At 39.1% G+C, this 26,290-nt stretch overlaps 1 protein-coding gene across 2 annotated transcripts in view; it reads right to left on the reverse strand.

The window, feature by feature from the left end:
- Positions 1-4,116: 4,116 nt before the first annotated feature.
- Positions 4,117-26,290, reverse strand: part of EMP2 (epithelial membrane protein 2) — a 29,415-nt gene continuing 7,241 nt past the window's right edge. The window contains exons 2-7 of one of the 2 annotated variants that reach the window (XM_042828191.1): positions 17,574-17,685; positions 15,332-15,425; positions 14,187-14,333; positions 10,670-13,615; positions 8,921-9,292; positions 4,117-5,484 (exon numbers count right to left, since the gene is read on the reverse strand). In XM_042828191.1, coding sequence (XP_042684125.1) covers positions 13,431-13,615; positions 14,187-14,333; positions 15,332-15,425; positions 17,574-17,651 — 504 coding nt within the window. In that variant the 5' untranslated portion in view covers positions 17,652-17,685 and the 3' untranslated portion in view covers positions 4,117-5,484; positions 8,921-9,292; positions 10,670-13,430. The remainder of the gene's footprint in view (positions 5,485-8,920; positions 9,293-10,669; positions 13,616-14,186; positions 14,334-15,331; positions 15,426-17,573; positions 17,686-26,290) is intronic. The other variant, XM_042828192.1, reaches the window with a different exon arrangement.

Raw genomic sequence — 26,290 nt, forward strand, 5'->3', positions numbered from 1 at the left:
ATGCAGAAATTGCACAGACGATCTCAATACGCACTTATTGATGTTTCATGTTACCTAACTTACAGTATTAAGGGCAAGCTACACTGTGCTTTCCACATGATACACAAGTCTTTCAGTTCAAGCCTTTTAAAGAAAAGTGTGTCATCTACCTCTATTTTCCTAGCCAAAACTCCCAAGTTTTAAGTGGCTGTTAGATATTATTAACAAAAGAAGTAAGTTAATAGCAGAAAGATTTGATGAGCCAGTGGAAACAGCTACAATACATCAAAGATACAAAAACCTCAGAAAGCAAATGGAGGATCAGGTGAGTAAGTTCCTCAGCCTTGAGTACACAGATTAGTGCTGGGTTTCCCCAGGAAAGGCAGCCATAAAAGCCCAAGACAGAAAGACACCATAATTCTCAATTTCTCTTGGTGACCATTGGATTTTGAGGAACAACGCCAACAACTCCTCTACAAAATTGTCACATCCCAGTGATTATTTCTCAAAATTACTCCATAAACATAGTAGACCTTTTCTCCAATAGAAAGTGGCCAAAAAAATGGCAAACTTCAGAATTCAAAAGATTTTTATAAGTTATACACTGATACAAAGAGTTATCATTCTTTTGAATGTATGCACTTGAGTAGCATATGTCTTTATCACAGCTTACTGCTACTTACAAAATGAAGGCAAACAGGCCCTCATTTGCTTCTGTCACAACACTAACAGATGTTGGAAAAGACAAAACAAGTGAACAAGACATATAGGGAAGGCTTGGAAGATGGTCCCTAGAAGAATGACAAATCTGTAGAGACAAGTTTGCTCTGGAGCATGCCAATATCCACCGCTGGTATAACAACAGCTCTCAGGTTATTTCTTCCATTTATGAAAACATAAACAAAGTGATATGTTCTTTATATATTCACAGAACAACTCTCCATATTATATGCCTGGAATGCCCAAACAAAACTCAAAGAAATCAGATTTATATAGAGAGAATATAACTTCTTTTTTTTTTTTTTTTTAAGTTGATGCAGTGGCATCATGAGGCCCTCATATGTTTTGAGTCCTGGCATTCGAAACAAACACAGGTTTTTACTGGGGTAGATCAGAAAAGGCATTTTTGTTTATCTCTAATAAAAGTACAAGGGAATGAAAGTCTGACAGCAGTATGTTTTAATGCAGAAACCTTGTATAAAGGTTTGTTCAGGAGAATGTGGCCAATTAATTTGATTTTAGATGTCACAGTGATGTTTCTGTCTTCATAAGAATACATTAGCTTTTAAAGACAACATAAATTTTGTGTGACGTTTGACAAGCTTACATTTACATGTTAGTATAAGCTAGGATGAATACTTACAAGTTGTATTAAATTTTGCTGAACTTGGTTCCTTCCTCATATATATACTTGAGCTGTAAATTTTCAAAGCTGGGAGTCCCAGAATGAAGTTTGGGGAGTATTTTCCGTACAGATAAAAGTGATTGACAAATATCCTGTATTATGCTAAATCAATGAACTAGTTTTTGACTGGAAATGATGTTGAAAGCAATGAAATTATGGAAAGCAACTAATAAACAAACTAAAAAAGCATAATCAATGCTACCCAGCACAATTTCAAGGAAATTTACTTCACGTGATCACAAACTTTCTCAGGCAGAGAGTTTTCCAAAGTTTTGAAATGCAGATGTTTATCTGCAGCCTACAAATTTGCGTATGGCATTTAATTCCTAAATAAATAAATAACAAATTGACTTTCTATCTGAGTAATCAATATCAGGGGTCTCCCTTAGATCTATTATAGATCTATTACTGCTATTCCAGATCCATGTTAAGATTTAAACAAAAAAATTAGAGTTGGTACATAACAAAATCTGTTAAATTACTTATTGTCTTGCCACCACCTCACCTTATTTCCTTTCATTTTTTTTCTCCTAGCTTACTGTGACACTCACTGATTGATAAAACTAACAGCACTAATTCTAAGTGAGATGCTTGGTAGGCAAAAGTGTTGTGTAAATATATGTATTGGTCTTCTGTATGAACCCATCTCCACTTTTCTACTTACCATTTAAAGTTTATGTTTTTCTTCCTCCTCTTCTCCCAAAGTAGTGAGGAAAGAAAATTAAAGGCATCATCTTATGAAAGATTCACACTGCTCTGAAATAGACTTGTCTGTTGGCATGATTTGTTACAGTTAAGGAAAACAGCTGGATATTTTCTTTTTACTAATATGTCAAATGCCTCCTTATTTTAGAACAAGATTATATTATTAAATCTTCATATTTTTCTCTTATATCTGCCAGATTTTTATCTACAGAATAGATTTTTACAGTTTGGGTAGATTCACAACCTTTAAGGATCCTCATTCCACTGCCATAGAGATTCTGGCAGCCATATGGATTCTTCCCACAGACACTACATGTAAAGGTTCATTTGAGCTATTCTGTTTCTTTCTGCTGAATGCTGTCTTCAATACTAACACAGAGTGCTTTGTGATACCTTCAATCTGTGGGCAATTCTGCTACTTTGTTCTTGACTGTTATTTGCTGTCCAAAATATCGTTTCAGAACTAGTGATCCCTCTTTCATTTTCACATTTCATTTACTTGCTGCAGAGTGGTTCTGCTTTTGAGCTGTTTTTCAATATATTTAGAGGAAGACTCCAATTACTCCCTGCTCCAAGCCTTTCAAGACAGATCTTGTATCCAGCCCATGCAGCAATTGCACCACCCAATGGAGCCCAGTGTGGACTCCCCATTTTTTCTCAATAACACATCAGAATTTACCTCCTATTAGCCTGCCTAACCATGGCTTCAGAAAAAAATTGTGCTGAATTCAGTTTATGAATCAAATGTATGAAACAGACATAGTGGATTTGGCTTATATGCTTGGTGCCCCGCTTCTCACTGGATTTTGAAAGTCAGCACGTGTTCTGCCACATGAAAAGATACAGTATGGAATCTGTAAATGAGAGGAGAAGTCAACTAGACATTCTAATCCTGTTAATGTTTCTTCTTCCATCTCTCCTCTAGAAGATGGAGCATCATGCTAAAATATTACAAACCAAAGAAACACAAAGTAGATAGAGCTATGATCGCTCCAGAGGAGAAAGAGTTCCAGCTACTTCTATCTCTTCTGCAGAGCTTCTCTGGGCAGATTCAGAACCTAATGGTCTTACCAGGCTCTAAAAATCATTTGGCTTCCTTTCCTTTGAGAGGAATCTAATTTATGCATGCAGGAACGGCATCAAGAACTGAACCAGCAGAAACTAAACGGAAGTAATCAGGGAACTCCCTTCAAAACTTCACTGTTGCTCTGACCTTAATTGCTAATGCAAACAGGAGCCAAAGCCTGAGTAAAGGAGTTCACTGAGGAGACACGAGTCCTTATACCTCCCTCCATAGGACAGAGCACAGGAAATGACCATACAGCAGAGTAAGGTGAGGAGCCCATTCAACTGCTACTAGCATGTCCTTATAAAGCTTCTGTTTCATTATTTAAAATATTTAAAGCAGCCACTCAAATAATGTAATCAGTGACTGCACAAGCTTATCAAGCATCAGGTTACACAAGCACCAAGCAACACAAATACAATCCAGTATATAACATTCCTGGTACATACTCTTGTATGTTTAGAAACAAACAAGTTCTGAAAGAAGCAGCATGAAAATTTCTCCCTGTTCTATTTCAATTTGTAAATCAAATCAGTAAGTAAAAGGCTGTAGTTGTTCAGTCCAGGAGGGAAAAAAAAAAAAGCAATCTAGACTATGCATTGCAAAACAAATTTTTGCAAGACAAACTTTATTTTGCAAGGTTAGTAATAATACTGAAAATTGGCAGGTGTTCAAAGAATAGCCTGTTTGTTCAAGGCTTCAATTCCCTCATCAGTCTATCGTACATCAGACTTGACCAAAATCAGGTACAGGCTCTTCTGCTTAACAAGCTATTACTCTTCTGCTGCTTATAAACACTTTCTTAAGACATCTTCTTCTTAAAAAGAAAACATCTCTGCCTGGTCTGTTGCAGTGATCACTCCCTGTTTGCTAAGAAAGCCAGCTTCCCTGCTTCCCTTAGAGAAAAGCTGTAAATCATGTTAGGAATTATGAGGTTGAAGTGGTTTAAATTTCACTGAGATGACTTTTTCTCTCTTTATTCACACATTTCCAGCAATGCTAGCCACATAGCAAGATAGCTTCTGAGCAAGTTTCTCATGAACAGATTTGCTTCTAACAAGAGTCATACACTGCGAAAAATCAAGCAGATCTGGATTACTTTGGTGTACAGAAACATTTCTGCACATGAGCCAGACAAGGCTTAAGAGCATGACATTAACTGTTTGCTATAGAATCCAGTAAGAAGCAGCCACTGAAAGAAAAGAACAGACCTGTTTAAGTGGCTGATTGATTTTACAGTGTCTAAATTCGAACACTTGAAGATGGTGATTACAGGAATAGAAAGGAAATGTGGGGTAAGGACTGGATGTATTTTCAGCTAAAATCCAGGCAGCCTGATAATTTTTTCTTATATTATCTGAGAGATGTCAGGCCATCCCAAATACAAGCAGTTCCCTACCCATTTGCTTATACATTCCACCTATAACATGTTCATCCAGATTTATCTAAGAATTTCTAGGCCTTAATTATATCTAATAGAGCAGAAGCAATGTCCTTCTGTGCTGTTATTTTTATTTTGTGGTTATTTCTCACAGAGGAATCGCCACGATGAAATCACATAGGTTTTTTGGTATGCAAAAGTTTTGCTTAACGGTCACTAAGAAAAAATACATGACATTTTATGCTCTAAACATTCCCTGGGAAATGAGAATTGCGATTTAAGTCTGTTGTCTGAGCAATGATGTAGCTACTGGAAAAGCTAGAAACCTAATAAATCATTTTGATTAATGAAAATCCTTTATGTTACAAACCTTTCAGAGAAAAATTAAAATAAACCCCAAGCTCCTCTGTATTTCTAACCATGAGTTTGCCACTAAACCCAGCAAGACAGAAGACTGCAACTTCACAAATGTCCTCCATGATCCCTTTGTCCTTATAACTTTCACCAAAGGATAACGCGATGAAAAAACTCCAAGTGCAAAATGATACATTTTCCAGTGTCCAAACAGCCTTTATCCCAAGTTGCATTCATTAACACTACTGGGAGTGGACTGCATTTGAGAATCTCCTATTACCACTATTTCAATAAAGCCTCACAAGCTGCTTGTGAGCTAACAAATTGCTCTGCAGTTACAGCAGAGCAAAATACGTCCTCAGACTTACAGTCTCTACATTGCAATTCTAATGTTAATTAATGGCTATTCTAATGTTAATTAATATATATATATGTATAGAAAGGTTTGTTATATTACTGTTGCTATTAAAAATGAATGGCATCATTTTAGGAAATGAACCATATGTACAATTTCCAAACAGCAACTCTTAAATCTTCAAAAGGCAGAAGGAATTGGCAGTGTCCTCTGCTGCACCTGAACTCCAGCTCTTCTTCCTGAAAAAGAAATAAAAGAGAAAAACAAATAAACAAAACAAAACAAAACAAAAACAACCCACAACTTGACATTGAAGCTTGGCATGTAAGAATCTCTTCCCTCAAACCTCCAGCTGCACTCTTGCTAACACAGCATGTGATAACCAACCCTTCTTTGCCACCGGGGAGCACTACAGACTCAGGGTGCCCACCAGGACCCCCAGCCCCTTCCTTGCACAGCCGCTTGCTGGGCACTATTTGCCGCATCCCCGCTGCAGGGCTCTTTATACCTGCCCTTCTCCAACCTGCTCACTATCCCTGCACAGATCCCTCCCTGCTGCATTCCTTTCTGCCCACAGGAGGTCAGATGAGTTGAAGGAACAAAGCAGCATGCCTCTCTCTTCCTCCCTCTGCCAGAACCCTGAATCTGCCAGACCCCATTGATAAATCACCCTTCATTCCCTGCAGCACCTCTGCTTGCTGTTTGCTTTGAATTTTACCACACAAAGCTTGGCGATCACAGTAAGAAGCCTCGAGGCAGCCTTGCTGCAACGAACTGTGGAAGAGAGCTTCATGACTGACACGGTGCAAAGCAAGAGCAGGAGGAGAGCAGCTGACCAGGGCCTGCATGGCTGCCCTTGGTGTGTGCCACACACAGGCTGTGAGCACAGAAAGCATAAGTGAGCTGAATACTCCTGCTGGGATGGCAACCCCTGCCTAGGCCTGGCGGGCCCAAAAGGTCACCTCAGCGTGTCTGCAAACTGCCAGGAGCTTTCAGCAAACTGTGGGCACATGTAACAGCAGAGCCCTGCACCTCCTGTGGGCAGCTGTGCCATCAGGGGACCCTGCACTCATAGAAGAGGGAGGTGCTTGCAGCCCTCTGACCACGGCGGGAAGCAAGCAATTTGTGATGATTGACAATTTAGAAGTGTGTAGCATTTGGTTTACATGCTGAATGGCAGATATTGATCTTGCTCACGGAGCTCCCTGGTTGCTGGCTGGTAATTTAATGCATTGCCTCAGCTCTGGCCTGATTTGAAGCAGACAAGTTGAGCAGTTTGCCTTTGTACAACTGCCCTTTGCCCTTGTCCAGATGCAGTACATGCTGATTAAAAATAACTGGCTGTAGGGCATTGCTTTTCCATTATGCTGTGCATATTTGAAAATATAAATTAAAATATTAAGTGTGGTAATGCTTTCTCACTACAGCAGATTCCTGTTCACAAAGGAAGACCAAATTATTCAGATTTTTATTTTTAAGATCCCTGCATTCATTCAAAAGCAGGGAACTGCAATGTTCTGAACCAGCTCTGGCCACAGAAGTTTCACTTCTGAATGCAAGTATAATTTGTAATGAGGCTTCTACACTTCACTGTAGAAAGATGAATCGCTGTGCCTCGGAAGCCATCTCATCTTCTTATGACTCTTCTTCATGGTGATAAACATACAAAACACTACTTGAAAACCAAACCTTGAAAGCTAACGCTACAGCCATGCAAAAGAACAGCAGATAAATCAAAACTGACATGAAATGACTGAATCCAAGGGCAAGGCTGAAGCAACGAGAAGATTGGGCAACCTTGATTTTTCAGGTAAGTGGAAGGGAGGGGAGTGCCCACGTAGAAACCTCTGCTCACAGAATGCAGTGAGCCTCACAGCACAAGCACTAGGCCTGCATTTGCTATAGGGGTTCATGGGGTAGAATTTGCCAATTTGCTTGTTTAGTATAAAGAGATGCCCAGCCTGAACTGAAAACAAGCGTGCAACATATTTATGTCCAAGGAGAAAAAAAAATACATTATTTTAGTAAGAAAATAGAGGAATGATAGGCAAAAAAATGTATTCTGACTTGTCATGCATAGTGAGAAAAACACCACCTCCATTTCAACATTTTAGTAATACTCATTTCTGATAGGACAATTAGTGAAGAAGAAAGTAATTCCTACCGCTGGGAATGGTCATAAGCAAGTCAGACTACCCTAATTCCTCCTTGAGTGCATAAAAAGCACCTCCAAAAGCTCACAACCCTTCTAAGTGCAGGCTCCCTTCTCCAGGACATAGCTGGAACAGACACCGTGTCTCCAGCCTGGGGGTCCTGCTGGACACCCTGACTCAGTGGTGCACCCCTGCAGCAAAGAAAGGTTGGTTACCACATGCTGTATTAACAAGAGTGCAGCCACAGGTTTGAGGGAAGAGATTATTACATGCCAAGCTTCAATGTCATGTTGTGGGGTTGTTTTTTTTTTCTTTGTTTTTCTCTTTTTTCCTTCTTCAGGGATGAGAACAGCTGGAGTTAAGGTGATGCCGAGCAGAACCCAGTGCTATCTGGGAAGGCAGAAACCAGCCCATATTGTCTGCCTCCTGTGCCTTTTGCAAAAACAATGTATGTACAGCATGTGATGAAAAATCTGAAATCTAGGAGAATGTCCTTCAATTCTTTTTCATTATTGCTAAGATATTACTTCACACGCTGTTCACTGCACATCAAAGTCATGTGCTGCAAGTGGCACTCATTAGAAGGGAGCAATGGAAATATTAAGAGTTGCCCAGAAAATGCCACCTACAGGATCTGCTGAAGATGGTAGCAAAAGACTGAGTTAAGCATTAATCTTCAGATACACAAGGAGGTCTCTATGCAGAGGACAGAAATAACATAATGGTCCTGGAGGGCAAGGATTTACATCGCCTGTTATCAGCCAAGGGTAAACTCATTAAGGCTGAAATGTGTGTTGGGGCAGTTGTAGAATTTCAGCTGATGTTAACAACTGCATGTCAGCAGATGCATGCTGGGTTTGGTACAGGTGTGATTTATTATCGTGTGGACTGACAAAGGAGCAAGTGGTCTCATGAACACCAGGCAGTCCTACTGCTTGTTGTTGACTTCCCAGCCTCTCAGTCATTGTGTACTGAATCATGAGGAAAGCTGAACTCGGTATAGTTGGACTGCAGAGGCTTCAGAAGACGAGTAATGGGTTTAGCTTTGAAAAGGAGATGATAAATACACCCTGTTATTTTCAACTAGCTGAAGTTAAATGGAAACCGTGATGTCTTTCATTAACTGCCAATACAGCCCAAAGTTTCCATCAATCACATATTTATCTTTACTAGGGCTGTCTAGCACCACTAGTGAGTGTTTTATGCTGACCTGAATGTGACTGAGAAGCCTGAAAAAGCAACACTGGCACTGTCAGTGCTAGCTGCTCCAAAGCAGCCTGTCCTATTTCTAAGTGCAGTGTGGGGAACAGCTCACATTTTGCTCGGGGTGACAACTGGATGGCAGTTTTCCTGCTCTGAAACAAGATTCCGTATTTCACATGTGTTTAATGAACTGCCCTATACTAAGGTTTCTCAAAGCATTGTACATCTGGGAAAAAATAAAAATAAAAAATCTTAGATGAGAGTTATTTAATGTATGTGGTTCTAAAATCCTGTAGTGCATGAAAGGTGAAATATTCACCTAAATGTTTGAGAGCAGAATCGTCCACAGCTCTCGAAAGCAAGTGAAAAAATCTGAATGAAGAGTGCTTGAGCAGAGGGAGGAGGATCCCCAATCCCTGGGGATTTACACCTTGCAGAATGCTTCAGAACTGAAGTCGGGCTTTCTAGAGGCGTTTTGAAATGGGAATGCAGCGGTGTTTCGCCACGAGGAGGCTCTGTCGGAACGCGAATTGCACAGCACGGCCAGCACAAAGGGAACGATGCACGGAGTACCATGGGCAGGCACACACACAGCTGCTCCAGACACCTTTTTCTCTTCCTTACGCCTTACAAATTGCCTTCCTCCTCCTCCAAATCTTTCACGACTGAAAACGTTTTAAGGCATCGGTTCCTAAAAGGATTGCAATTTTTAAATCCTACCAACTTTCAGGTTCCAAAACAGTGTAATTCTTCAACACAGACGCTTAAAAAATTTCTCTGCTGGAACAATTTTACTAAAAAGTAAAACTATCTGAAGTGATAATACGAAGACATCAAGGAAAAGAGAATATAGCAGCTGGTCTACTTCTTGCTGATAACATATTAAGAAGATCGAATCCCTGAAGCAGTGCACCACACACTGTATTTCTGGCTTTTCCCTTGTATTTATGTGTTTGTGTCTCTGGTTTGAATGAAGTTTTCTGACACTTATAACAGCAATATAACTGCCTTTCAATTTCCTGGTAATTGATTTTGATTTAAATTTGCTGTGTTGGCTCTTAAAAGTACAGTTTCACTTCAAAGTTGGGTTGTTTTTTTTTCAGGTCTTGGGGTGTTTCGCTTTTTGGGGGACTTTTTGGAGGAGCAGTAAAACACAGGATTGCTTCCCCAAGAAGCAACAGTAAAATAGACCAACATCTGCCCCATGTGGTGTAGTCCAGATGCCATCAGGAGCTTTTTGTAACTGTTGAAAGTGGTAATAAAAATCAAATTCTGTGACAGCACCTGCAGCTGCATAGTGCATATCTGTCATAAAACTAAGTGACTGAGAACATGCATGGGTTGCTGAGCTTTGTGGCTGAATTAAGGAAAAAGAAAACAGAAGTCTACAAATTCAGTTAGTTTGGTATTGATCCAAAGTAAATAAACATCCTGCTGACAAAACATACACCCTTCAATAGCACACAACATTTTCTAATTTGTTATTATGAGTTTGCAAGGAGTATTTTCTAGTCTAGGCAAAAAGCTAAAGGAAAGACAGAAAAGAAGTATCAGCAAAATGCTGAACGTTAATACCTAAGAGATAACCTGTGACAATTCTGGCAGCTTGCAAACTATACAGTAGCAATTAAGAAGTTTCTGTATTTGCATGAAGGAAAGTTTGTATGAATTAGAAGCTGTGCATTTGGCTTGCAACCCTTGTTCAAATAACTGCTTTTGTGTCAGAGCCTGGATTTCCAAGCATGATCCACATCTTCCTCACTGGCAAGGACCCCTCTTTCTCCAGAGCTTGTTGAAAAATTCAACACTGCTCCTCCTCGTTAGTCTGAAACTGAAGGAGTTCCATGTGCAAAGTCCAAAGGTTGATGCACTGTCACAGACCCTTGCAGAAACTGAACCAAGTGTGCTCCCCTACACAGTTAATATTTGTGCCTGCTCCATGAAAACCTTAGGAATGGGTATGTACAAAGTAGGAGGAGAACAAGTGAAATAAGGGTTTGACTTACTGTTCATCACAGGTTATTATCCTTAAGTACTTCTCATTTTAGAGCAATCTGTGCAAACCTACCTGTACTGCTGTCGTCCCAGTGCATGGGTGAAGCTTGGGTTGGAGAACATACAGAAGTTGGTGGCTTGTTTCTAACATCTCTCACATGATCAAGGCATTCAAAATAATCTTAAACACACAGCTTTTCTGCCAATGAGGAAAAGAGACCTTACTAGTAACTGTCTTATCACATGTGGGTCCTGCACTACATGGCAGCTATTCTTGTGGGACCACGCACTTACACATTAGTACACTGATGTTCTCTCTACTTACCTGAAAGCTCTTCAACAAATGACAGTACAGGCAGGAAGAGTTCAATTTTACCTGTTCATACAAATCCTCAACTATTTCTCATCCCAGCTTGTATAAATATACCCCAAGCTTAAAGACAAGGTCAGACTGCTGAACGTATTGAGCTTGCTAATACAAGAATTTTTAACTTTATTTTCATGTACAGTTTAATAATATATAGAGCATAGAAAACGGTATATTTTAAAGGCATATCAAGTAAAAAGAATATTCTAAAATATGTTTGTCCTGTTAAAACTCTTGTTCAAACTTTTTGGCATTTATTTTCTTGGTACTTCGAATATTGACATATGTTCTCTGTGTGGCACCACCTGCATGCTGCTGTTTGTACACTGAAGTGTGTGTGCTTTTTACTTCTAACTAAAGTGACAGAGCTTTCATTGTAGAAGTAAGCTGAGTTCATGTATATATACATCTTTATCTTAAATATCTGCTCTATAAATGACCTAAGCACTATTAAGGCAAGAAACTGAAGAAGCATCTCTTCAAGTCAGTGGCATTTCAGCTTAATTTACAGTGTTATAGAATTATCTTCTAGATATAAAATAGCTTTAATGCACATTTGTTTTAGAATTTCACCCTTAATATTTCATGTTTGAATAAGACTAGCCAAACACCTAATTTACAGACTACTTTCAGCCTTAAACCCACATCTGTTTATTTAAAACAAATCCTGCTTGCTAGCAAAACTCAGGTTTTGAATCTGAAATGTATTCAGCAAACAGCAGAAACACTTTTTTAAAAAGTAGGGTAGTAATGCCTGAAATTCAGTGTTCCCACTAAGAGGAAAAAGATTAACAGAACAGTAGCATCATGCAAGACTGGGAAAGTGAGAATGCATTTCTCTCAGACTGATCTATTGTTTTAACTGCTGTTATTTTCACTTTTTATTTGCTGTTCTGCTTACTTGTCTAATTAACTTCTTGCTGGTCCTGTTGTACTTTCTTTGCTCCCTAATAACAATCGTTAGAGCATTTTAGGATGGTCAGGGAATGGAGATGGAACAGCAAGACCCATTACTCATGTCAGAGACAATTCCCATACAGTTCTGTGAGAACTCAAGGATGAATTATCTGCAGCAATGGGTCAGACTATCAGCTGCTGTGTAATAGGCTAAGTTATCAACATTAGTAGAGCTATGTTATTTTGTAGTAGTAATTTTGTTCTACATTAAGTGTAAAATTTCATTTAAAATTCATTTATTTTTATTGCCTATATATTGGGTCAGCTGTAGTGAATATCATGAAATGAATACATGGTTAATGCTTTTACAAAGTTAAATCTACATTTTAACATCAAAGGTGTGACTAACCAGAAAAAGCTACTTTATTCCCCACACTGGTCTCCAAACCCTGAAATCACCACCAGCCAAAGCCAGTATTACATTGCTGAGCAGTTAAATCTGGTATTACAGTAATTCTCTCACAGAATTATTGAAAAGTAAAAATCACCAAAAATTTTGAAAAACTATCCTGGAACTCCTATGCATGGTAGTTACACTCTGATTTCTTTAGTAAGAATTTTTATTCAAATAAAATCCAAGTAGGAACTTAGAATGAATTTTGTAAAGGCCAATTTCCTAGTGAGCAGACACAGAAAAATAAAAATAAAAATAAAAATAAAAAAAGCTTTTCTAAATTACATATTAGCCAACATGATATATCTAGCCAGATCCCAATGTAATAAACATACTGAGTTTGGCTGCAAAAAAAAAAAAAGTTAAATTTGGTACTGCACAATGAAAAAATAAGGGGCTGCAGGACTTGAGTGGAGCATCTCTTTCTGCTCAGACTCCTCCAGTCCCAAGCTGTGCACTGAATTTCAAATTTGCTTGTAACTTTTCCTGCCAAAGGCTCTATATGCTTAAATTAAAAGTGAAGAAGAATAAAGAGAATCATTTGCTGGAGTACGAAAAAGAGTTGTTTGCTTTTGCAAAGCAAGTGGTTTTAATAAAAGCTTGATGACACTTACTGCACGATATAAATAGCAGAACGTTCGTCCTCTGCTGGAACAGCCACATTGAGTGCAGCTCTGGGCTTTTATACTTGTTTGCTTTTGCACCATGATCTTGGCCTCATTTTTCACTTCCCCTGTATTTATCCCATCCCAAAGGGCTAGATCCAGGCCAGGAATATGCTGAGCATATTGCTTCCAAATTAATTTGCAAAGACTTTAATAGTAATCTGACAGAGGCCAGGAACTGTTTATGCCTAGAAAAGGGAATACACCATTTCACCACAGATGATGGTGAAATAAGTAAAAGAAAACTTGGGTCAGTCTTGCTCAGACTGAATGCCAGGCATTCCATTAAACCTGCTGTTGGTTGGCTTTTTTTGTATTCTGTTTCATATCAAGAACACAGTACATTTTTAGAGAAACAATACCTTTACTACAAAACCATGTAAATGATTATATACAAAATATTGGAATTTGGTTTTGTACTGTCATGACAGTAATAACTAGCTGCCAACATTTATTTACGTTTCCTTAATACTAGGTACATAACACCACTGATCAGAGTAAAGGCAAATGCAATCCAGGCTAAGACGAAGGAATAGCCATACTGGCCTTTAGAAACTTCAATGGCATATTCAATGCTCTTGTGCAGTTCTTCGTGCCTATCTGTGTAAATGGAAGCTGCAATCATCACGCACAGACCTGGAGGAGAACAAACAGCAAAGGTTAGTAATTTTAGATAATATCAGTACGTATAATAACCATCCACTGACTCTCATCTGGCAGCCGCTTCCAGCAGTGTCTTTTTTGCAAACACTTATTTTCCATCTGCAAACTAAACTGGGGGCATTTCAGGACATGCTCTCAGTTTTTTTGGCAGGGACTGAATTTTAAGTGCTGTTGCATATTCATGTAATTTGCAATGAACACAAAATGATTCTTAACATCTGGATAGTTTTAAAGACTAACAAAAATTAAGGAAGTACCTGCCTGCAACATTTGCAGTTACTTAATTTGATCAAGATGCTCAGAATCTTAGATTCCTTCCCTCCCAGATTTTTACTTCTGAGCTGTGATATTACCCATGTTTCCACTGCCTAAACAGTACAGAATTGAGCAGTTCCATGTTTAAACATATATGCAGGACAAGCTATGACCTCCAGAGCCCTACAGAGTTCTCATACAGCTCATTCTTTTTGAAACCTTTTTCCCCTTCCCTTTCGTACTTTCATGTGAACATCATTGAAGTCACAAGTGTTGAAAAATCACTCACATGACAGGAGCTGGATAATAGAGGTTAACACAAATCTTTCTCCTTGCTTTAGACGGAAAAGTTGGAGAATGAAAACCAGAAATGCCACACAACAGAAAATAGTAGATAGGACCATGGAGGCCTGAACAGCCTGAATTGATTGATATTCTGCAAAAACAAAAGCAGCTTTGATTAGAAATAGTTATCCCCCCTTGCCTATTCCAGCAATGAGCAGAAGGGCAGAGCTGCACTCTCTAAGCAGGAGTTCAGCAGACACAGTAAACCAACTGTGCAAGCCTCAGAGGGTTCTTCTCACTTCCTTTTTATTTATACAGCCAGTGATTTAAAGACTTTTAAAAGCTTTTCAGAAAACTGAATAAAACACTGAAGAGACCATTTCTCACATACCACATCCTCCACTACCCTCTGTATACTAAAACAGGGTGAAACTCAATTGTAGGCTAAATTCATATTAGATTAGATGTACCTTACATAATGGGATTGTCTCCCTGCAATATAGATACGACCTGACACTCGGACACCAAAATTACTACAGGGCTACATGGCTCTTCATTTACCTATTTGAAATACATACTAACTGAAAGTGTGGGAACATAGTTAAAGTAACTCTTGAGAATAAAAAAAATATATATATTTTGGTAAAGAAGGGTAAGTTAGGTTGTACTGTATATTAATTCTTTGCATAGATATTAAGTACAATATCTATGTTAAAACTTCAGACTGTGTTCTCATTTTCTTTCCCTTTTACCCCTATGCCTGTAGAACAGTGTATTTATGTTCTTTTAAAGTTCAGTTCTGAGAGGCAAGTTCCACCGCTGCAGAGCTACCTTCAGATGTCTTCACCACTGCTACTTGATCCAGTACTTTAAATGTTCTTTGGCTCTTGCTCTTAATTCCTTGTGTTTAATCCCTCATATTGGGCTTTCAGTGTACCTAATAGTTCCTTCTGTTCTCCTATGAGAGAACCTGTAGGAACAGTTTGCTTTTCCAAAATGGAAATCCAGTATTGAAGAATTTAGAAGACATGAGTAGTTAGAACATACAGGTTTTTGAACAAGTATATATTCATGTCCCTGTAAATTTTATGCTGGTTTCCTCTATCTCCTGCTAAAGGAATTGAGACATATGCATGCACAGATACTCACCTCTGAATTGAACAGTAATAGGTGTGCAGGTGCTATTATTTGTGGCACATGCACTCCAGACATCTGTAGAAAAATTATCTCCTACCCACCAGGCCTGCAAAATAAAAGTAAAGGCACATCCACTGTAACAAACACCTGTTCACTAATCTTTGAAACTAAATTTCAGATGTAATGGACTTAAAAGCATTTGTACAGGCTAGGTCTCAAGAACAAGAGGGCAAGAAACTTGTTATTCTTCCATATTTGGAGATAGAAGGGCAAGCCAACAGCATTAAGAATTGGAAAATAATTCTGCATTCCCAGTAAAGAACTGAAAGCTTCAGTGCTTCTGCTTGAAATCAAGATCTAGGCTTGGGAAGTAATGAGCAGAAGAAAGAGACCAGAGACCTTTCTTCATTTTTTCTGATAAATTTGCACTGAGTCATGTACTGACCACAAAACTGAAGGCTGCATGTTATCTGCTCAATTTTGGAATAAAAGGTATTTCTTTATTCATGTATCATTTTCATTCTAGACCCATGTGAAGTAAGAAAGGGACCAGATAGCAACCCTGAAGCACAAGGGATTTTCTACTTTTCAGACAGAAGTCTTGGACGTTCAAAGATTGCTCACTCCATAAGATACCCCAACAAGCTATAATTTATTCACCCAGACCTTCTTTGGAATGTAAATTCCCTTAAGGCACAACACTTTTTTAACTCATGGGAAACAGCAGGGTAATAAACCAAGAAACAGAAACCCTGTTTACAAATTTTCTGGTTCCTTACACTGAATGAATTAATCTCAACTAATGTAGCTGTGCTGTCAATGTGCAAATGCAGTTCATGCACTGTGGCATCTGACTGGAAGTAATAGCAATAAATTAAGATCTCACTGTGGTATTTCTATTTCAGTGTTTTAACATTTAATGCAAAATAGTACTACAGTGACTGAACAGATTCTTATGGCAGCCTGGGAAATGCTGCAACCACTCCACACAAGTGGCATTTCCTCAGGAAATCCACTCCAATTCCGATAGCTACGCAGGCCTCAGTTTTGAGTAGTTTCTGGAAAAATAGGACTTTTAAATATGACTCCTGGAATCAACAGCTGCTTAAAGAGACGTACCAGAAACCTCACAGAATACCAGCCAGATTTGCAGCAGTACAGCAATTAGGACATCAGTGTATCACGATGGTAGCTATACCCATCAGAATAACTCTGGATTACTGTGTTAAGAAAAAGCACTACTTTCTCAATAGCACTAAGCCATGCATTTTTTTGCTGTCCAAGTGGAATAAATTATTTTTCAGCTTTGAAGGCTTTTTCATATTTTGAGAGTGATTTTCTTGACAACATAAAATCTATGAACGTGCTAAAACCAAGCAGAAGCTGGTTGCATAGTTTGTTACTGCTTAAAAGTAGTTAATGACACAAAGCAGAGCGCGTGGTTTTGGAATTCTGTAATCCTTTGTATGTAACTGACCTGAGCTAAGAATAATTTGCCTGTCCACTGTCCTAGTTTTCTAAATATTCAAAGGAGCGGGGCAATAAAACTTGGTTTTAGTGCTTTTAATTGATGATCTACTCCAGCATATCAACTAGTTGGCTGAAAAATAACATGTCAGTTCATAAAATTTTGCAATGAAGAGCTGTGGATATCTTATCATTTTACTTAAAGCACAGTCTTCGGAAAAACTATGGGATTCAAACCAGCTTCACAAGTAAAGTATTTCCAGTAGACTTCTTTTTTTTTTAACATCCTAAAAGCCTGTGGACTCACTCAACCTGTCAGAGAAAGAACCCAATGCAGTTAAGAGTACCAGTCACTGCCAGCTGTTTTGGAAATAAGTCGTTCATATTAAGAGCTAGATGTAAACACTGGAAAGCAATCTTTTTCTTGTCACAAAAGTAATTAAAATAAATTTGAAAAGAAAGCCACACGATTCTAAAACTTTGAGCTGAAATTGCTTCAAGTGAATTGAAACTAATTCATAGCAGAAATTACACTCCTCTGAGGATGGTTTGAAGAAAAGAAGCCAAATCTATTTTTCAGTTGCATAATTTTAAGTGTCATATAGGCACTAACTTTAGGATAATACGATTTTTTTCTTAAACAAACGTTTGTTTTAATAAAGTTGGTGGAAAACTTCTAAGGCTCAAAACACATCTAGCAAATTATCTGAAACACAGCAAGTAATAAAAGACTGTAAAAGCAAAGAAATAACTGGGTACTTGAGGGACAAGAAGAAATGACACTTACATTGTCAATAGTTGAGATGAACAACAGCGCTGCTGAAGTTATGTGAAATATAATAATGAAAGCCAAAAGAATCAACATCCTTGATGCGAGGAGTATTTAGTTCGAGAAAAATCTGTTAAAAAAAAAAATTGAAAATGATCATTCTTTAAAAGCTGTTAATTAATCAACCCATCATTATACTACTTCACTGTGGCTGTAAGTGCCCATGGTCATTGCAAGTGTATTTCAGAGCACAATACCATTGAAGAGTTTGAAAGGTTGTATGTAGTTTGGCTGCAAGGCATGTATTCTTTCTCCAGAGGTAAAAGACTTCACTAATCATGCTTTATACCAGTATGACAGCTTTCTGTTTGTTACATGTGATATGTAGCTAGCACCACTAGTATTTAAATGAATTTCAACTCGAAGCAAAGCCAAGAGGTGTGTTTTCATAATGTGCAAGTGGGATGGCTGCAATGAGTAAACAATTTTTTTTCTGCAAGCTTCTCCAGCGGAGGTGTAAAGCACTCTTTCACGTTGACTTTCAGAGAATTACTTTTCAAATGACAGCCTCATTTCCATGCTATGCCAGAACTTCCACAGGCTTTTTGGTAAGGTCTTGTTTCAATCATGCTTTTGAAGTAGGGAGAACTGTAGATTTCAGTAGGATGCTGGTAGAACAAAATGAAGTGTTCCATGAACTATAATGTAGATATAGGAATAGCTATGTTGTACCTTTGGCTTTGTACAGACTGTCCTTTGTACATATAATCACAAGATTTATCCATTGGTGAATGACTTAGGGCTACCATTTTCTCCAGTAGAGTTAAATAACCAGTTAGCAGTGCAACAATTCAGTCATCTTCTGTTTAGTAACTTAACACTCTCTCTAATGCCTCTATTACCTACTTACCATACATGGCCCATTTCATATCGTTTCACATCTCAAATGAAAAAAACAGATATCTTATACATAGTAGAACCACAAACATTTCTTGAAGTGTAATCCCCAGCAAATCTATGAGCAGGCAATAGTTATGGAAAACTACCATATTTTACACAGGAGTGTGCAATTACCTGGCATAGCCATTGTCTTTTCCTTACCGTACACAAAAGCTTTCCAGATGCTATAAGGAAACCCCAGTCTTGCAGACATTTTCTTTGCATTTAAAGTAGCACTATCACTCGTAAGGACCTTACGTATGTTTCTTTACTTCCTTAGCTTTGGAAATTTTCTCCTATGTCAGATGCCCACATACTTTTAACGCAGCCAATACATGGAAGAAAAGGCAATTATTTGAAGACTTCATTTTTTCATACCCAACCCTCTCTCCCTTACTGCTGATTCTAGATTCACAGGCTGTCACAAGTATGACAAGCAATGCAGATGGAGTGTGTAATCAAATAAAGGGACTACTTCGACAGCATTTTCAAAGAGAATAGCTGCTCCACTGGCATTTTTATCAATCCAAAATACAACTGTACTCTGCAAAACTCAAACAAAAAGATAACAGCATATAAACATGCTGGAAACAGACTAGAAGTTCCAGATCAATCCTTCACTGTACTCACTGCAGCACAACATTTTGCTGCAGTACCATGTTACAACGAGCAAAAAGCCAAAAAACATTAACGTGCTTTTGAGATGCAGAAAACTGATCTGATAATACTTATTTCTGTATCAAACTTGAATGACTGTACTGGAAAACTAAGTCAAATCCTAAAACAGGGAAAGCAGCTAGTCAAATTTTATTCCAATTTTCTCTGCTAACTTGCCTTTTCAATCACAACGAACAACAGAAGTAGTAACTTCTTCCAAAAAGCCAACTCTGCCACATGAGTCAGGATCTTCAAATCTAGCAGCCATATTCCACTTCTAGAAATGTCATTCATGGCTGCCTACTGAGACTTTCTTGAATGAAAGGCAGGAAGAAGGAAAAGAAGCTATCTTGTGGGTTTGTGTAATGCCACATCAAAATATCTCCACTGTAAAACGTACCAGTCTTCACACAGTCTTCACACACACTTCTCTTGTCTTGTGGTTAGGTTTTCTTCAGTTTCATTTGTTCACAGATGGTATCTAAGCAGACAATAGTCATCTGCCATATAAGGAATGAGAATCAAACTGCACTCTATTATTTTTAGGCTAACAATGCATCTTATTACATGATGCATCATAAAATGAGACAGAAAAAATGTAACCTAATTAAAACCAACCTTTCAAAATCAAGACTTGCCAGCTCAGAACTTGCTAGTTTTAATCAACTGAATGGTTTTGTTTTACTTCTTTTAGCCATAAAGAGCAGATTTTTAAACAGGGTGGATGAACACACACAGTAGATGAGGAGACATTGTATGTTTGTCCCAAATAAAGCCAAAATTAAATGAAAGAGCATTATGTTTTATTTCACACACATGCACACACACAAAAAGGCAGTAAGAATAGCCTGATGCTTCCCAAGAACCTTCCTAAAAGCCATGTGTCATGGTTCTATGTTTTTTTGGTTTTGGTTTTGTTTTTTGCTTTTGGGTTTCAGTATTCCACATCAAAACATCATGTAGTGCACGGGGCATTAAAGTGTCACTGCCCCAATTCCAAGTTCCTATCCCTGTACATTATAGCAGTCACGGGATCTGGCCCTTCCGGGTGGGGGGGTCGCTCTCTTGCTGCCTTGCAGTGGGTGCTGGAGGTGCTTTCCTGGCCGTTCCAAGCTTTTCAGGTTTGAATCGGTCCCGGGAACTCTCTCTCTCTCATCTTGTCTGATTTATTAATCTCAATTTCAATTAAATTGTATATATTGTGTTATTTTGTATTCCGATATCATAGTAAAATAAGTTTTCCTCCATAGATTGTTGCCGCTGCTCTTTTCCTCCCTTCCTTCCTTCCCATTTTTGTGGGACTGGGGTGGGGGGGGAGGGCAGAGGCCTGTCGCCCCTGTCACGGACACAGATTGATCTGATCAACTCCGTGACACCATGTTTAGATAATTCCCACTAACTTGCTGGCAATGGCTCCTTTCCTGAGCTGCAAACACTAGCAAAGGCTACAAACACTATAAACAGTGTTTATTTTAATGGACATTAAGCCCTTTGGGGGAGCTAGGCTAATTCCAAGTAATTCATATCAGGGAAGACAACAACTTGCTCCCCACTCCCAGAAGAGCACAGATAAATCTGCAGGCTTCAGTCACTCCTAGCAACCTCTTCCTACGGACAGCAGGGAGGAGCATAAGGAATAATGAGAGAAGGGTCTTCCAGCTGAACCCATACATCTAGGCACAGGAAGCACACAGCAGCTCCTTCCCTTGAAGGTGTAGACAGCAAAGAAGCTGCTCCAGTATCTGCATCCCTTTCAAGGCAGAAAGACTTCATCTCTCAGCACACCCATAAGCAACCACTCTTCATTCGGTCCTGACAAATCTGGGATTTAAAAGTTTATTTTGATTACTGAAGATTCTTCTACTCCCTAAACAAGTTTTTCTTTCACTGGCTCTCTGAGGCCTGTCCGCATACCTTTCCCAGAAGCAGGCAGCAACGATCCTCTCTCATAAGCTGGCAAATGATGCGGTTATGTTTTTTTTATGGAAACTTTCTGAGAACACTGTTTGCATTAGCATTCAGAATTCTTAATATTTTAACTATTTATTACTAACCAGATGCTTTAGTAGCTTCCTATTTCTGCTTGCTAGCTGTGAGTCTCCCTGATTTTTATTCACTGTTCCTCAAGGGTTCTTTCCCTTCAGGCTCCCAATTGGTTCCAGTTGTTCCAGCAGCTGAAGCTTGCCAAGCCAGCAGCATGCCACCTGGCAGCATGATCAGCATCTGCCTTCTGCCTCGTCTGCAAAATGGAGGGCACCTGCAGGAACAGATCAGCCTGCACCACTGCTTAACCCGGCTGACCTAATTCTGCTCAGCAGAAGCACATATTCAGGTTAGATTAAAACTCTACCTTTCACATTTAATTTATGTAGCCAAGAAGATACTGGCTCTTAACACTGATTGCTAATGACAACAAAAAATACCTTTTCTAAAAAAGTCACATATATTCAATGCTCTAACACTTGTATTGTACATGAACAAGAATCTACAATTACATTAAGAAGATGCACAGAAATGATCAGACACCTCAAATAAAATTTTAGTATCGATGTGTGATGTAATGGAGGATTCTATACTTGGTTGTTGTTGTTCTTTTTAATTTTTTTTTTTTTTTGCAGAATATCCTACTTACCCACTGCTAGTACACGCTGACACGGAAAGCTTTCTTGCCCTTCCAGGATTCTTACTCTCAAATTGTTCAAAATTTCCATTTTTGTCTCTTGATTATAGGTAAGAATACTGGCATTGATCAGGGTCGTGACTGGGTAGGATCACTTTTAATATCTATCATTTGAAGCAATGTGCACTATGCTTTCTAGTTGAGGTGCTTATAATTAGGTCCACTGCCTTGAGGCATGGATGAAGACCAGGATGGTGCAAAAGATATTGTTCATGTTCCCTCAAACTGGCTTGACTTCTTCTAGCAGTTCTTACACCGTGGACGCAAGTTTCAACAAGGAATGTCCCAATTGTGCAAATGTTTTTGATATATTCAATAAGCATGATTAACTACGGGAACAGGGCCCAGAGGCTGTGGAATCTCCATTCTTGGACATGCCTGTAACTTAACTGAAGCAAGGCCCAGTGCACCCTGAGCCAGCTCCCTGCTCACAGCAGGACTGCTGTGGAAAGAGTGTCAGAGGCCCCTCCAGCTCTGCTCTGCTGTGTTCTGCAGCTGCCACAGGAAACCCCCACGCTCATCTCCAGCAAGGCCCTGAGAACAGAGGGCCGAGTATCTGACTGACTTCATCACGTGACATTGAAAAAAGGAGATGTTGGGGTTGCGGTAAGAATGGTATTGGAAGTCAACATCAATTCTTCAACTGTCAAACACAGCATTTCATAGCACATCACAAAGTATGTAGCAAGGCAGAAATGCATAGGTAGAGCTGAGTTAAAACTGCTTCCTACCAGTGAATCCAGGAAAGATAAATTATTAGAAACCTACTGATCACATCCACCCTTGCTGTAGCGATAAGGTTTCCCACAAATGCTGCTAAACTGCAGGACACCAGTCCTACATACACACATGCATCTATATATAAATATAGATTTCAGTTACCACAAAAGAACTGTCCCTGAGTAAAGATCTAATGCCGCCTTATTTTGCAGAGGAAGGATAAATGCACCAGTCACACTCATCTCTAATCTTCTCACTAATACAGCATATTGGAAATGATAATTTGCATGTTCGCATTAGAGCCTGATGCACTTTTCAAGAGGCTAAGGAGGACTTCTGTTATTATCTTCAAGACATGCAGAGACAAGAACTTTTTTTTTTTTTTTGGAAACACAGTAAAACGATGTAACACACAGAACACCACAAGGGGGGAGGAAGGGGAAGCATTCAATCCATGTTTCCCAACATTTCTGTTCGGTAATAAGCAAACACATTACAACACTGACTCACTTCTCATTGTCTAACTCCCCCCAATCACTCCAACTTTAAGATAAAGTTTATCCTTATTGTCCAGCAGTATTGAGACATGCCTAAATGAATTTCTTCTGCTTAGTACAGAAAGCAAGAACAAAAATAGCCTTGATAGCTCTCAACAGCAGGTTTTATCACTACCTCCCAGCCCAGATGTGATCTCTGCAACCCATGTTTTTCTTTCTTCCCATGTGGTTACACTCTGCTGCCAAGCTACGGCTTGTGTTTGTGCATACTTAACTTCTGCAACCAGAGCACCATGTACGCAGCACAGTTTATCCTGCACTCGTCTGCGCTGAGAAGACCAGAGCTTATCTCATAATATGGTCTCTAGCTCTCACTTCCTAACATCATTTATTTGTATCATACTCAGTTGAGTCCACGTATGTAGAAAATCTGAACTCAGGCAGTCGTGGTGCACGTTCCCAGAAGCAGGGTGAGAACAGCACAGAACAGCATGGCTGAGGTGTGCAGGCTGCCAGTCACCCACAGCTGGTGTGCAGAAAAGGCACACCCAAAGCAGGGGCAGAGGATCCAGCCAAACAAGTCAGCATACCTGCAGCCTTCTGCCCCGAGATCTTTCACTGCAACCAGCGTGGCAGGTCCTGGGGCCATCAATAAGAATTTAATTCAGCTGAACCTTCTTGAGGTTACTGCTGTAGAACTGAATAAAGGCAGGCCTTCATTGCCAATTCTTCTGTCCCTAGGTGCTATAATTAAGACCGTATATGTGAAGTTAGAAGAAAAATCTTGTATACTGGTCACATGAAAAGTCTATCATCTTGTGATGCATCATAAGATGTTTGGATCTACATGACAAGTGCTTCATTCTGCTCAGAGCTCTTGTGCCACATCTCATTGTGTCTCATGACAAAGACAGAGAACTCAGGAGTCAGTGCATTACCTCTAGCGCTGCCTAGTATTCTCTGCTTTATATGGAGGAGAGTGATACTGTAAAATTCTTTTTTTTTTTTCTTTTATCAAATACAAATTATTCTCTTTTTCCTGAGTGATTCTCAGAACTGGAACCTGAAGGGAACTAAGTTTAGACAGCAAAAGTATCAAAAGCTTTGAAAGTTTCAACAATGCCTAAACGACAAGAAATTCAGGAAATTTAACATGAAGAAAATAATTATACCAGTTGAACCAACCCACTTCAGTTTCATTATTCACTTCTGTCTGAGTTAATCAGGAACACCAACATTAGAGGACAATTACTGAGTGATATTCCTTAAAAGAAGACAAATAATATTCAAACTCATACTCTGCCCTTCAGGTTCTCTATGCTGACTACATATAAAACTGGGCAGCGCAGTATTGTATTTAAGCTTGACTCTCTGCTAACTTGCATTTTTTCCAGTTATTTCTTTTTATGCAGGAGACTCCAGACTCCTGCAGTCACTTTTCCTCCCTTGCCACCACTCACTTACATTTGGTGAACCAGTTAGGTAAACTTTAGTGGCGCATATTGCTTGTTCTCACCAGCTGCTCTTTCATTTTAGTGATTCTGGATTAAAACCTCAAGATGCCTAGAATATCATTTGCTTCAGGCTAATTCTTCTAATACCAGTTACACTTCTATTTTCAACCTTCAGTGGCTTACGAAATACTGGTGCCCAAGACTGTATTTACGTTACTCTGACCCTACTCATAGTCCGTGGTACCTGTAGGTTGCTCCACCATTTGAGTAATTCCCATTGGATTGCTTCCCTGTTGATACTGTTGCCATGGACTTTTAAGCAGGGCAGCTGGCACATGCTGGAGCTGCCCTCCTGCCTGCTGCCATGTCTCTGCGCAGTAAGTCAGAAATGATTAAGCACATCCTTGCATCTGTCTTCTTTTTACCTGTATTATCAATGTACGCTGGAAAAGAAAACAGAACTTAAACCATCTAGTTCTATTTCAGACAATGACTTGGGAGCCTTACTTTATAGAACCAACTTCTAAACATCTCACAGGACAGGAACATTAGTCTTGAAGTTAACCCTGCAGGTAGATTTATAAACTGCATGTAAAGACTTTGCTGCTAGTAAACCCTCAAACACATACTGATAGCTCTGTGGTGTATGGTGTACTGTTAGAGATCACAGGTGTACAAGTTGTAAAGAAAAACGAGTTTTCTCATTAAAATCTTATTTGTAAGAGTAATTCAGCACTTAAAAATACAAGTTTACCAACATCTGCAGTCTCTGCGTTGATGTTCACATATTCTTCATTATCAGGGAACTTAAAATACTGTAGAACTGAACAAATGTGAATTCATTAAATCTAACAAGATTCTAAATGTTTCTTTTTATATAAAGCCCATTAGGTCCATGTACTGAACATTTGTACGTAATGTCCATGTAGACTTGTTCTCAGACAGGTCTGAACTCTGCTTCTGTGGGTAGTACCCCATACAGCTGCAGGAACACGTACTTAAGTAGTAGGTAGTAAAACAGGCAACCTCACTTGAAGGACTTTTTGGTCTTGATGCATCTTGAAAGATCTCCAGGGACCCCAGATGACCCATTCTCCATGCACAGGGGTAGATTTAAATTGAGACTAGTTTTAATGCTCAGGTATTACATGGCTAATAGTCAACATGGAAACAGCACACACTTTTTGAACCAGGAATCCGGTCAACCAGCTAACAAACCTCTAAGTGCTGACTGGTTCAGATTAGACCTGCACAAGACTGAATGGGATCATGAGAAGGAAGTGCAAAGAAAGAGTAACAGTCTGCACTGCAGATAGGCTCTCATACCTTCATATTAGGAAAAGTTATACGTATGCTTGTTATGGAATTACACTTCAGGTGCTTGTTTGATATTGGACTTGGAATCAAGGAGGCAAAGTGTAGTGCCAGTCTTTACATGGTACAGATACCATAAGATCTTGCTCAGGAGCAGCACTTAGAGAGCTCATAAATTGGGAAGTTACTCAAGCTTGCAGCTCCTTGTGCTATCAATTTTATGTAGAAACTTCTCACTTATGCTTCCAGCTGCTTTTCTAAGTCCTTCATCACAAAGCAGGGAAATCAGAAGGAAACGAAACAATGTTGCCCACATACAATGACTGAAGGCATGCAAAAATAATAAAAATAATACAGCTGAAATGAATGGCTAGAGTTTGTTTCATGTAAGTTACACTACTTATGTCTTTTCAATTAAGTGGAAGAAAATGAAAATAGAATCACTCTCCTGACCTAGATTTTATGTGCAGCAAG

This window comes from Centrocercus urophasianus, unplaced genomic scaffold (genome assembly GCF_019232065.1).
Source record: "Centrocercus urophasianus isolate 14NV4802_14NV808 unplaced genomic scaffold, USGS_Curo_1.0 seq_29, whole genome shotgun sequence".
Lineage (NCBI taxonomy): Eukaryota > Metazoa > Chordata > Aves > Galliformes > Phasianidae > Centrocercus > Centrocercus urophasianus.